The 13,791-nt window shown below is 50.4% G+C and overlaps 1 protein-coding gene across 3 annotated transcripts in view; it reads right to left on the bottom strand.

The window, feature by feature from the left end:
• The window catches only part of CUNH1orf94 (chromosome unknown C1orf94 homolog), a 37,226-nt gene extending 23,835 nt beyond the window's left edge, over window positions 1-13,391 (bottom strand). Inside the window, exon 1 of one of the 3 annotated variants that reach the window (XM_040468628.1) lies at window positions 12,481-13,391. In XM_040468628.1, the coding sequence (XP_040324562.1) occupies window positions 12,481-12,809 (329 nt within the window). In that variant the 5' untranslated portion in view covers window positions 12,810-13,391. The remainder of the gene's footprint in view (window positions 1-12,480) is intronic. The other 2 variants (XM_040468620.1, XM_040468632.1) reach the window with 2 other exon arrangements.
• Window positions 13,392-13,791: the final 400 nt, after the last annotated feature.

Here is a 13,791-nt window from a genome sequence, read left to right as displayed (position 1 = left end):
CCCCCCCAAAAAAGAACACCAAATAATCTGAGTAAAAATGGGCAGAGACTGTAAATAGACATTTTTCCAAAGAAGAATACAGATGACCAACAGACACATGAAAAGATATTCAACATCACTCATCATCAGGCAAATGCAAAGCAAAACCACAATGAGAAATCACCTCACAGTTGTCAGAATGGTTAGTATAGAACAGACAAAAAATACCAAGTATTGGCGAGGATGTGGGGGAAAGGGGACCCTCATGCAGTGTTGCTGGGAATGCAAATTGGTGCAGCCACTATGGACAACTATGGTTCCTCAAGAAATAAAAATAAAAATACCATCCAGTCCAGCAATTCTACTTCTGGGTACTTACCCGAAGAAAATGAAGACACTAATTTGGAATGATATATGCCCCTCTACGTTCATTGCAGCATTGTTTACAACAGCCAGATTACAGAAGCACTTTAAGTGTCCACCAACAGATAAATAAAGAAGATGTGGTATACACACACACAACACACACACAACACATACACACACGAAGATTACTCAGCCATAAAAAAGAATGAAATCTTGCCATTTGTGACAGCATGGATGGACCTAAGGGTATTATGCTAAGTAAAATAAGGCAGACAGAGAACAGCAAATACCGTAGGATTTCACTTACATGTGAAATCTGAAAAACAACACAAATGAACAAACAAAACAAAATGGAAACAGACTCATAAGTAGAGAACAAACTGGTGGTTTTCAGAGGGGCTGGGGGAGGAAGGAATGGGTGAAATTTGTGAAGGGAATTGAATTAAGAGGTACAAACTTTCAGTTATAAAATACCCCCCGCAGTACAGCTTAGGGACTGGAGTCAATAATACTGTACTGTAATAACTTTGCATGGTGACAAGACTTATGGTAATCATTCCATAATGTATACAAATGTTGGATCACTATGCTATACACCTGAAACTAATATAATATCGTATGTCAACTCTAGCTCAATAGAAATAGAATAAAAATTAAAAACAAATTATATTTTATACAGAAAAGGAAAAGGAATAAGCAGAGAGTGCTTGGACATTAGGGCTTAACCTCTTGTTTGTCTCGGGACTTAGCAACTTCCATGTGAACGAGTGCAGGAGAGCCTGCTGGGTGATGACACAGCCCACAGAGGGAAACCCCAAGGTCCTCCAGTCGGCCATGCCCACCTGACTGCAGATGCAGGTGAACACGAGCCACGTGCAGTCAGGCCCAGCCCCTTGCAGAAGAACCATGTGGCTGAACCCAGGCTACATTGCTGAGCCACAGAAAAGGGAGCTAAGTACAGAGTTGTGGGGTGGAGCCACTGAGCTCTGGGGTGGTTTGTTATATGTCAAAGGCTAACTGACACAGGGAGATACAATTTTCCCAGATTTTAAAATGAAGAAGCAAAGAGACAGAGAAGGTAGGTAATTTTCCCAAGGTCACAGAATTAAGAGGTAACACAGTGGATGCACTGAGGCCATCTTGCTCAGATGGCCACTCTTGTCACCACCAGGTCCTACTGCTCTGAAAACCAAGAGGGGGATGCTGCGAGCGGGAATTCTAGGGGCACGTACCCAGGTTAGGGGAGCGGAAAGGGCCTTGTTGAGGAAGTGTCATTTAAGCTGGGGGAGAAAAGACACAAGTGTGTATTCAGGTAAATGACGCAAGGAAGAGCTTTCCAGATGCGGGGAACTGCACGTGCGAAGACCACGAGGTGGCAAAGGGCTTGGTGCATTGGGCAGGACTGATGCTCAAGTGCCTGAGGCTCATTAAGGGCAGGGTCCCATCAGGCAGGGTTAGAGGTAAAGGCAGGAGGGGGCACCTGCCAGCCTTGGAGTGATACTAGGGGACTTGATTCTAAAGGCAAGGGAAGCCACTGGGGAGATTTCAGCAGGCAGGTGCCAGGCTGTCGTTTCCCCAGACCAGATGTATTTCTCCCAGGGATCAGCCCAGAGGAGTGACAGGAGGGGACAAGGGCCCGAGCCAGGATCTACGCTGTGTCTTCTAGGTGCCGGGTGTTATACTTGGCACCTGTCCCCACAACAGTTACAAAGGATAGCTGGCATCTTCGTTCCCAATTTAGAAAGAGGAAACTGAGGCTCAGGAATCTAAAACGTAAATTCAAGTTCACCCAAGAGCATAAGTGTTGGAACAGGATGGGATCCCAAGTCCACATGGCTCCAAGCCTCTACCCACAGTCACCACTCCACATTGCCCAGAACAGTACAAGTGGGACACAGAACAGGGCCTTTGAGTTCAAACCCCAGCTCTGTCCTTTCAGCAATTCACTTCCCTTCTCTGCAGGAGGCTAGAGGCCAGGGAGCCAGCCAGGAACTAGGAGGTGGCAGAAGGCAGAACTTGGTGGGCAGGTGAGAGGTTGCAAGTGGGGGTGGGGAGGAGACACCAAAGGTCCCCAGCAAAGAGAGGCCTTCATCGTGGGGGCAGGGGCTCTGGCATACAGCCTGGTCCCATCCCTAGCGGGCACCACCCTTGCTTGACCGAGGGTGGTGGACGTTTCTGGGTCTTCCTGTCTGCATGAGGAGCAGAGACTCATTTTCTGTTGCCTTGGCATATTCATCACAGCACCCAGGATGCCCCACCCCACATGGAGGGAAGGGACACGGCCACCTCGGTCAAAGCTGCCTGTGTCTTCATCCGTCTTCCCTCTCCAGGTGTAAGATTCACTGGACCGCCCTGGGGCTCCCTCCTCATGCACACGCCACAGCCATGCACACACACACCAATCCATGTGTACACACAGACATAGTAGTCATGTACACAAACACACTATAGCCATGTACACATACCCAGGTGCACACACCCACGCACGTAGCCATGCAACGACCATGCATACAAGGCATGTGCACACACACAACCCCACACACACATGCAAACACATGTACCACATCCATGCACATTTGTGCAAATACACCTCACCCATGTGCACTTTCCACACCCACCACAGCCATACATATATACACTCAACACACACACACACGTGCACACACACGCACGCACACACACACACACACACACACACACACACACACTGCCACAGCCTTGGGGAAAACTGGCAGGAAGGAAAGGCTTGAAAAGGAGGGTGGATTCCACCCATCACAACCCAGGGTCCCGGGCTCTGAAGGGTCTCAGTTTGGGGCAGAGGGTCACTTGACGGAGGCTGCAAATCTGCCATCCCAGCTCCTGTGCAGCTGGGTCCCAAAGGTCCCTGGAAAGCCGCTGAGCTTTGTCTGTCTGGGGAGCGCAGGGGGCCGGGGTGAGGGCCTTCGGAAAGCTGGCCTCCACCCGCCCTTCGCTCTCGGGCTGTGGGAGGATTAAGTGAGAAGGTGAATGCGAAGCACTTGGTAAACTGTAACCAGCGCTATGCAAATGTTAGCAGCTCAGACCGACGGAGAGAGAGAGCCGGCGGTGTGGGAGAGCCAGCCAGCGGGCTACGGGCGGGAGCCCTGCTGACCCCGCGCTGCCCAGGGCCCGGGCTGGTGGGGCTGGAGAGTGGTGGAAGTCGCTGAAACCTTGTCATGGGCACCGTGCGGATGGCGATACCACCCGGCGTTAGAGGAGGCAACCCCGTGAAATCCCTCAGCTGCCCCGATGCCAAGCCTGGACTTCATGTCCCTCTCATTTCTTCGCAAGGCCTTCACGTAGACTAGAGCCCATTTTTTATGACGTCCTTGGCACACACTTACAGCTCACTCAATAAAGCTCAGTCTCCTTCCTTCACGCGCTTCTTTGGAACACCTCCTTCTCAAAGCTATGTCCCTTTTAAATCTGAGGATCTGTCATCTTTGACCCCCAAAGTACCTGAGAACTTTCATACATATGCACAGGAGTCAGGAAGGAAACTGTTCCAAATGCAGATCCCTGGGCACTCGTGGGGGGATGGCAGTTCAGTTGGTCCAGAGGAGGGTCTAGGCATCTGCGTTCTGAGCAGGTATCCCTCAGCTACCTTCTGTCTCCGCCCCTCTTGGGGCAAATGAGGTGGGAATTTCCTTCAGATACCTTCCAGCTCCTCCCTGCCTGTCCCTTAGGGCAGGTGGGACAGAAAGCCAAGAAGGCAGAGCGAGACACCTTCCCCCTCCCTCCCTCCCACTGCCCCTGGAGGGGACAGGAGGGGACAGGAGAAGCTCAGAACCACCCGGAAGCAGGCAAGGGCGGGGGCTGGCCTGGGACTGGAAGGGTTTGGGGTGGGGGCACTCAGTGGGCTGGAGATTAAGACAAGAGATGCTGGGGAGTGACTACAGCAGTAAAGGAGCTTCGGCTACGGCTGCAGAGCTACAGAGTGATTCGTATTGTTCAAATTATCTTTAAAACTTTTCATTTGAATCTGTTTAATAAGAGAAGGCTTACCCTAAGGAAGAGGTATTTTTTTAATGTGACTTGGGAGCTGAATTGGAAAGAACGTTGCAACAAAGATATTAAAAAGGGGATTAAAACAAACCACCGGTGGCCCATCTCTGCAGGCTCCCACAACCTGCGACACAGCTCCTGAAACCATAAAATTAAATTAAAAAGGGGGACACAGGACATGGGACGTTAATCGTGATTCATCTTCCCTCTGCTGCTCATGGCTCCTGGTGCTAAGCAGACACGGAAGAGCTATCCCGATGGGATCCCGGTGTCCAGGAAGGAGCTCAGGTCTCGAAGCCTCAGGGGGTTTCTAGCTCTGCTTCGCCCACTCCTAGCATAGCAGGAGGACTCTGGGCAAGTTGCCTGGACTCTGAGCCTCAGCTTCCTCATCTGTAAAATGGGAGTAATATTGACCATCTACTGGGAAGGGCTGCTAAGACAACGAGATACACAGAAAATTAAAATATAGAGCCTGGCATATATCAGATGTTCAAGAAAACATTAGTTCCTCTCTCTGCAGCTTAAGGCAGAGGAGGGAAAAACCCTGCAATGTCTTGCGTTATTGATATTCTGTCCTTGGGTCACTCAATGCTTCCTCTGATGACTGTGACCCATTGCTTGGATCCTGGCCACCTCTGGGCTTCACGCTCTCCTTGCAGTGGCATTTTTATGGTTCATCCATCATTCACTTCCTCATTCATTCATACACACCGCATAGCAGCCACCAAGTGCCAGGAACTCAGCTGGGCACTGGGAAGACAAAGATGAGTAAGACACAGTCCTTGCCCTTAAGAAGCCATGGTCAAGTGGGGGTGGAGGGCTTGTTGCCACAAGGCAGTGTGCAATATGTGCCTGATGATCAGAAACCTCACGCCAGAACCTCACTGACAGATCCCATTGGGATGCTGTGGTATCCTCCCGTTCGGCCGATGGTCAACACAAGAGCTGAGCCCGAACCAACTTTTCCATTCCATCACCCTCATATAAAAGCCATATGGTCCTTAGAGCTAGGGAAGCACTGGTCGTTCCTGATGATCTCTCCTGCTTTGTCCTATGAGATGATACAAGTTATAGAAACCAACTGCTGTGTTTCCACTATTTGTTCTGGCTGCCAAGAATCCCAAAGCAAAATGCTAGCCTCAGCGGAATAATTTCCATTAGCTGAGGTTTTCTGGTCTAAGTCTCCTCTCGCCATACCATTCTTGATTACTTAACGCCTGTTATTTTATCTTTGATCAGAACAATAATGGTGATGATGATGATGGAAAATAACTTGGGAGCCCTTATCTTATGCCAGGTGCTGCGTGAGTTTTGCATGCACTCTTTCATTAACCTCCAAAAGAATCCTTTAAGGTGGTTCATCACTAAGACATTTTCCATGTTTCAGAATGAGGAAAACGGGGCACAGAACGTGTTAGCAAGTTGGTTACAGCTAAGAAGTAGGCATGGATTCTAATCCAGCTGTTGCCTTATTTTGTTTTCTGAGCCACCTTTAAACTCTGAGGAAAACGAGAAGGCATACGCTTTATTTGAATTAAAAGGAAGAACATGGAAGAGGGTGGAAGAAAACAAAATGTTGAATGGGTGAGCGGTGAAAAATTCAGAAGATGACATACTTATTCTAGGTTTTTAAGGATGGGTAGGATTTCAACAGACAGAGATATGGAAGAAAGGCATTCCTGGTAGTGGACTGGTCTGAGCAAGAGCAAGGAGATGTGTGGCTCATCTTGGTTTACAGAGAGTTTGGAGAACAGCAGGACATGCATCTAGACATGAAGGCAGGGCCAACACAAAGATCCTTGAGGACCAGGTCAAGGGGTTCAGAAGACCATGAGGGGAGCCATGGAAGATTCCTGAGCAACACTGTTGACATGCTTCAGGAATACGAAGCAGATGAAGGGTGAAGGACATCCAGGAAGGAAAGAAACCAGACACAGCAAGATAAGATGTTCTGTAAACGGCAGAAGAGAGACCAGCAGAGAGGCAAGGAGTCAGACACCATCATGAAGACGACTGGAAGAGGGAAGGGGTGGGGGGCCTTGAACCTCTGGTCTGCCATTTTGTGCACTAATTCACTTGACAACCAAGATGGGGGGGGTTGTCCACATGACTGGGGTCATAGCAGTGGCTGAGACCCAGCCCCAGGAATCTTAAGGGAGGGAGATTCTTAAGTGTCCAGGAGAAAAGGATTCTAACGTGGGGCCCAGGGCATCTTTGACATTTGCAAAGTATGAAAGGATATAAGGATATATTCTTTTAACATTTTTAATGTTTATTTATTTTTGAAAGAGAGAGACAGTGTGTGATCGGGAGAGGGGCAGAGAGAGAGGGAGACACAGAATCCGAAGCAGGCTTCAGGCTCTGAGCTGTCAGCACAGAGCCTGACACGCGGCTCAGACTCACGAACCACGAGATCTTGACCTGGGCCGAAGTTGGACACCTAACCAACTGAGACACCCAGGCACCACCCCCTTTTATAAAAAAATTTGTTTAGGGGCACCTGGGTGGCTCAGTCAGTTAAGCGGCCGACTTCGGCTCAGGTCATGATCTCACGGTTTGTGAGTTCGAGCCCTGCATCGGGCTCTGTGCTGACAGCTCAGAGCCTGGAGCCTGTTTCAGATTCTGTGTCCCTCTCTCTGACCCTCCCCCGTCATGCTCTGTCTCTCTCTGTCTCAAAAATAAACGTTAAAAAACTTTTTAAAAAAATTTGTTTAATGTTTATTTATGTTTGAGAGAGAGAAAGAGACAGAATATGGGGGGGGGTGCGGAGAGAGAGAGGAAGGAGTATTTCTGCTTTTTAAATGTTTAAATGGATTTCCTTTCCTTTATTAGACTTTTCTTCCTTCTTCGGTCTGGTTCAGAGTGACACCCACCAAAGCCTGACTCTACAGACCAAGTTCTGTCTGACTTGGGGACATGGGAAGTTTCCGGAGTGCTGCCTGAGGGCCTGGAAGCAGCCAGAAAAGTGAAACCACATCCAACAAGCTCCTGGCCACCTTTCTGCTCTCTTCCAACCCCACACAGGATATGCCCTCAGCAGGGAGCTTCCTATCCTTCCCAGCACCTGCAGAATGCTTTCTGTAGGCTACTCCCTCTTTCTTCTCAAGACCCAGCTCAGGAGACACCACCATGGAGATCCTTGCAGTGACAATCCTGCCATCCTCTGCCCCCAAGGGGCTGTCTCTCCATCCTTCATCACACTCACAGTGCAGGGGTCTTGACTTTTCCTTCCAGCTCGCCTCCCGCAGCCTCCTCCAGGAAGTTTTCCCCCAGCCATGTGCTCCCGCAGCGCTGGGACTTCACCAGCACATTAACCATAATACGTTGTGATCTGCCTTCCTCAAGACACCAAAGGTCCCTGAAATTCAGTCCCCATCTTTCCCACCATTGTATTTGTTTCCACACTTTATCAGCATGCAGTAAGTGCACAATAAACACTATTGAATGTCCTTGTTGTCAGATGTATCTGGGTCCCTCCCAGCCACCGGAGTGGGAGCTGTTTGAGAGCAGGGCTCCTGTCCTACACATCTCTGTACCCGTGGGACCCAGCACTGGGCCTGGCACTGAGAAGGCGGCGGTGAGTGTTTGCTGAATGAGCCTGTAAACGAAGGAATGAACAAATGCTCCTTCTGAGTCAGGGCAATGGACTCAACAGCAAATCCAAAACTCCACTCCGAGGCTTTGAAGTTTCAGTAACTAGGGGAATGAGTGAGAAAGTAATCCTAGAATATGAGTCAGTAGTGGTTTGCCACGATTCTCTGAGCCCAAGTTTAAGTCTAATTAAAAGGTAACTGAGTAAGGTTCTGCAGTTTAATGAACACTAGACAGAGTTATTGATTTCTGCCCCAAAGCCCATTTCTCCTGCTTCTTCCCCACCTCAGTAAATGGCACACTGTCCAAGCAGTGGCTCGGGCCCGAGAACCTCAGGTTAGCCTGGTCATCTCCGTTTGAGTGTCCCCAAACCACCAGCAGGTCTGGTGGCTCTTCAGAACACACACTGACTCGCCTGCTTTTTCCATCTCCACTGCACTCACTCTGATCCAGCCACCACTGCCGTGGCACCTCACCTCGACTACTGTGGCATCTTTCCAAGGTCTTCCCACGTCCTCTCTCAGGCCCGCACACCCTCTCCACACAGCAGCTGGAGAGGTCTTTAAAAACAAGTGAATCTGCTCATGCTACACCCCCTTCTTAAAATCCTCCAAGTGTGCCCCATCACACGGAGAGTCAAGTCCGAACTCATTACAGTGATGCCCCAAGCCGCCTACACCTTGCCGGCCTGCCTTGTCCCATGTCCCATCATACACCTGGGCCTGTCCCTCTCCGTGTTCACCCCCACATCGGGTTCTTCTTCATAGTTGCTCTCCCGTCTGCCTGGAGGCCCTTGCCTGGATTTCACCTGACTGGCTCCTTCTCTGGATCTAGGTTTTACATCCCATGACCATCTCTCCTCAGAGAACCCTTCCCCCACCGCAATCTATCCAAGGGTGTTTTCCCTGGACTTGGTTTTATTTCCATCAGAGCGCTCTTCGCTATCTGAAATTATTTTATGTGTTCATTTTTATGTGTCTGGTTTCCTCCCACTAGAACACCAGTCCTTTTCACATACTGAAACTATCATACTCTTTTATTTACTTGTTTTGTTTCTGCCCCCTTCTTGAATGTAAGCTCCAAGAAGGAGAGCCTTATCCAGTTCCCGACTCTATCCTGCCAGCACAGTGCCAGGCACATAGTTGATGCTTATTAAATATTTGTTGAATGAGTAATAGAATGAAGGAGTGAATGAACTTTAAATGTGTCCACAGAATGAAGCTGGCTCTTAGAGAAAAGTAAATGTGGCATCAATCACCATTACCATGAATACAGAATAGAAACAGGGAAGATCCAATCCGCACCAACTGGATCATACCTGGATTACCGTACTTGATTCTGGTCACTGCACTACCACGAGGACCAGCAGTGCGGGCAGGAAACTGACCAAGTTGGCACGCGAGGGGAAACTTAGAAGACCAGAGATAATCAGTTGTAGAAATAAGAAATCCTAGGAGGAATAGTGTTGCCATCTTTCAATATCTAAAGAGCTATTGAGAGAAAGAGGGGATTGATTTAGTTTACAGCCCTAAAGGCAGAATCCAGATCTATGGGTATTAGTTTGATAGAGATAGATTCGGCATAGGAAGAAAACAGTCTTTTGACAGCCAGCATTCATAGTAAGGGAAGGGACTACCTCACGAAACGGTGAGCTTTCCATCTAAGAAAGTGTACAAGTGGATAACCAGTTGGCAAGAACCTTCAGGAAGAGATTCAAACAGCAGAAGATGGCCTCCAATATCCCTTTCAACCTTGAGTTGTCTGGAGTTTTATGATATGTAGGGATTGAGTCAAGAAAAAAGATTCTGGCTAACAAGAGTTCTAGAACTTACTTCTCTAGTCACCCTGATAGCAAAAAATATCACCAAAACCAGGTCTACAAATTACGCTGTGGGAACACTAGCTGAGAGGTATCTCGTGGGCTTGCAGCCATCCCAGAAACATACCGTACAGCTCACTGAATTTGAAATCTGTTGTCTATGCGTGACCATTCAGAACACCTGGCTGCCAAATATTGTAATGATCCAAAAAGATGCTTCCATTTCCAGGGGAACAAAGACCACACTATCTATTGCACAGTAGCTAAGAATGAACCTGGGTTTGCTTTCTGAAACTCCATCACTTCCTAACTGTAGGCCGTTGGGCAGAGAAACGAACCCCTCCAACGCGTGACCTCATCTGCAAAAAGGATTTCATTTAAAAAGCGGGGAGGGAGGAATCCAAACAAGAATGGCGCAAATGTGGTAATTAATGGGGCTCTGTGACAGACACACAGACATTCACCACACTATTCTATTTTATGCATGGGAAGCTGCATAATAAAAAGTAAAAAGAGGGGGAGTCTGAAATAGTACCAACCTCATGTAGTAATTGCAGGGCTTAAAGAAATCATCATCATCATTATTATTACAAGGAATTTTTACAAATCCTAGTTATTACCGTTATTACCAGGAATGTTTAAATATCCCATTTAATCATCCCAACAGCCCTCTGAAATGGCGGTAATCATCTCCATTTGGCAGATGAGGAAACTGAAGCTCACATAAGTTAAACAAATCCCGCAGCTGGCACAGGGCTGCAACGCGATCTGAAACCCAGTATCTGACTCCACCATCACAGCTGCCTTGATGTCAAGAATAGCTCCTCGTGTTCTACTTGGTAGAGATCTACGCGGTTATGACATCGCTTATGCATCTAAGGCAGTGGTTTCCCAGCTCGGTTCTCAGTAGCAGAACCTTTTTTTTTTTTTTCTCCCCAAACGCAGCTTTTACTCAGGACTCCAGGAAGCAAAACCCCAAAAAGCCAAACAGCCTTGTCTGAAGTGGGGATGGGGGCCCAGCAACCAGGCCCCTTGATTCGAGGGTGGCCCCTGAAGCACTCTGGGGTCTGTGAGCATAGTGCGAAAAGCCCATATTTTGAAGCCAGCAACAGCAACAAAACCCCTGAACTCTGAGAATTACATTTAAGGACAGCCTTCTTTGCATAATGCAGCTTTCGGTTTCCTGTCTCTATCACGTGTGATCCTCATTATCGACTCCGTGGTGGACAAGGCAGGGCACATCACCCTTAATTTGCAGATGAAAAAATCAAGGCCAAATGGAGTTAAGCAACTGGCCAAAGGTGCACCAGTTCACTTTTTGGCCAAGAGCAGACTGGAAGTAGAGTCTGTCTCCATTAACTCAGTGTGACCTGGCACAGAGGGTGCCATCTACTGGAAATTGCCACTGACCCTTGGTCCACAAAGTGGACAATCAGCTTCTTGGCCACTGAGAGCTAAGCACAGCCCCAAGGGCCCCCTGCCAAGGCCCTGTCCCAGAGCAGATGGCCATAGGCAGGGGAGAGGGGCTCAGTGCCACTGGAGGGCTGGACAGCAGGACTTTGGCTATAGACAGGCCATTCCCATCCCAGCCATGTCGTGCTGAGCACAGGGCAGGATACTCAATAATAGCTAAAGAGCGTTCCACCTTCACCTGCAGCCTGAAAGGGGACAGCAGGTAGGGTGCACCTGGGTAGTGGTTATACTTCACCTTTCTTCCTAGCTCTTTCATAGAAATCCCTGAAACCAGACACATTTGATAATTGCCTAAATTATCCCCCACTCTAGCATCTCTGAGCTGAAGAGGAACATGTGTTGGAACAGGCGACACTTAATTATCACTTAGTCTTTAATTAGCACTTAATTATTAACACTTAATCCATCTGTAAAATGGGGACACTAATACCTGCCTCACAGGGACTCTGGGAGGATTAATTAATGTTTGCAGCCCACTTGGAAGACGCCAAACATTGAACGAGGGCTCAGCCACTGGCATTAATGACCATGGCGGTTTACTTGCTTTTCCTAATGAGTTCTCCCATCTTCCTCTCCTTGCGGATATCTGTCCCCAACAATATCTGCCCGCCTTTGCCCTGGTGGAGAAACATTTAGCTCTGTGTTTCCCAGACACAGGATTTCCCATCCAGGAAAAGGGCTATTTACAGCCATCTTCCCGCACTTTAATTTTCTATTATGTCCTCTGAATATGTCAATGCCTTCCCAGTAAATATTTTGATGTGCGCTCTTGCAGCGGCTTCTGTGGAGGCTGAATGGGACAGCTGCTCCCTGTATTAGGGAATTCCAGATGTGGTTTTAAACCACCAGACTCAGCCGTGCCAATGCGTAGCCTTTGGGGGTTGAGAAAGGGAAGTATCACCCAGTTGCTTCCAGGCAAAGCCACGGGCATCTAACCTTCAGCCCTGGCCAGTGTGGGTTTCCGCCTGTGCAAAATGAAAAATGTCCCCGTAGTGGACTGCTAAAGGGGCAACAGAAATCCAGCCCTGGTCTGGCCCTGCACCCAGTAAGTCCAGGACCCAGTCACCTCCCTTATAAAGGCTGGACGAAGGACCACAACAGATGGAGGGAAAGTATACAGCCTTTACGGTTTAACCAGACTGAACAATGGGCCAGAACATTCCCCCAGAAGGTCCCGCTTCTGCTCTTCCCTCCTCCCTTGGTGCCAGCTACACAGGGGGGACACTCACTCTTCTTGGAAGCCGAGCCCGTTGTCTCTTGGGGTCCCAGTCATGGGGGCAGACAGCTGTTCCTTTGAGGTCCTGGGCTGCAAGGCCTCGGGCAGGCCTTGAACTCTCTTCCAGATTTCGTGGCAAGTCTTGTCTAGGCTGTCTTGGGGTGTGTCCTGGTGGATCCAGATGTATCTGGGGAATGGGCCCAGGGCGGAGGGGCGCTTGGCCACCAGGGCCGAGGATGAAGGGAGCCCATTCCCACTGGCCATCCTCCTCCTCTCTTTCCGGAAGCTCCTTTGTCCACCCAGGGGTCCAAGACAGGGGGACCATCCACCACGGCCCCTCATTCACCGGAAGGGGAGAGGAGGAGGGGCAGAAGCAGGTCAGTTCTGTCTGGCTGTTCCTCCAGCAAGGTGACTATGTTCAGAGGCCTTCGATGTGTGTGTGAGTGGTGGCTGGAGGGCAAGTTTCTTCTGGGGAGGGGGAGCTTAGTTTGATTTCTTTTTATTTGCTCTCTCCTGACTTTTGCCCCCCTCCCCCTCTCCCTTAGAAGAAAATATTTGAAAGTCAACAAAAACCAGTAGCTTAGTAACCGTGGAATCCCCCTGAGCTCAGGAACCAGGCGCCTGGGCGGGCAGAATGACATCTGGGAACAGCTGGAGGGGGAGGGCGGGCTCTCCCCACAGTCCCTGGCACACCCCCGTCGTGAGGCGCCCCCGACACCTTGCGGAGCCTGTGGCTCAGCCCATTGTCGCCCGCTAAGCCGCGCGGATGGATGGGCGAGAGCCCCGCACTGGGCACCTTGCTAGGCGCCGTGGGGGCGGGGACCCGCCATCAGCTCCTCAGTGGGGCCTTCCCAGGGAACCCTGCGCACCGCCGGGGGCCAACGGCCCGCCGGCCCCGCCTAGCTCGCCCCTCTGCCCGCCCGCGTCCCAGTCGCCTGCGCCGCTCGGCCGCCGCCTCCGGCAGGAAGGCCCCCGGGAGTGCGGCCGCCCGCAGCCCGCCCCGGCGCCCCCAGCAGACACCTGCCGCGCCCCCCGCGCTGGGCTGCGCTCAGCCTCGACCGGCCAGGGGCCCCACGCCAAAACAGGGCGCTGTCTCGGCGGGCCGCGCCGGAGGTGGCAGCTTGGGCCTATTTGCGTGTCGGTGGCTCCCACACCCTCCCAGTCCAGCGCAGAATTCCTCTGTGGGTTTCAAACGCAACGGCTCGGTGCGCGGGCCGCCCCGGGTTCGGTGCCCAAGGCCCCACGGCGGGGTGGGGGTGGGGGTGGGGGCCCGGAGGACCCTTGCTGCTGTTGGAAGTCGAGGGCGCCGCGCCCCCGCCTGGCC

The sequence above is a fragment of the Herpailurus yagouaroundi genome, unplaced genomic scaffold (genome assembly GCF_014898765.1).
Source record: "Herpailurus yagouaroundi ecotype Mexico unplaced genomic scaffold, PumYag 77, whole genome shotgun sequence".
Taxonomy (NCBI): Eukaryota; Metazoa; Chordata; class Mammalia; order Carnivora; family Felidae; genus Herpailurus; species Herpailurus yagouaroundi.
Note: the sequence above shows the minus strand (reverse complement) of the source record. Positions and strands in the feature narration are given on the sequence as shown.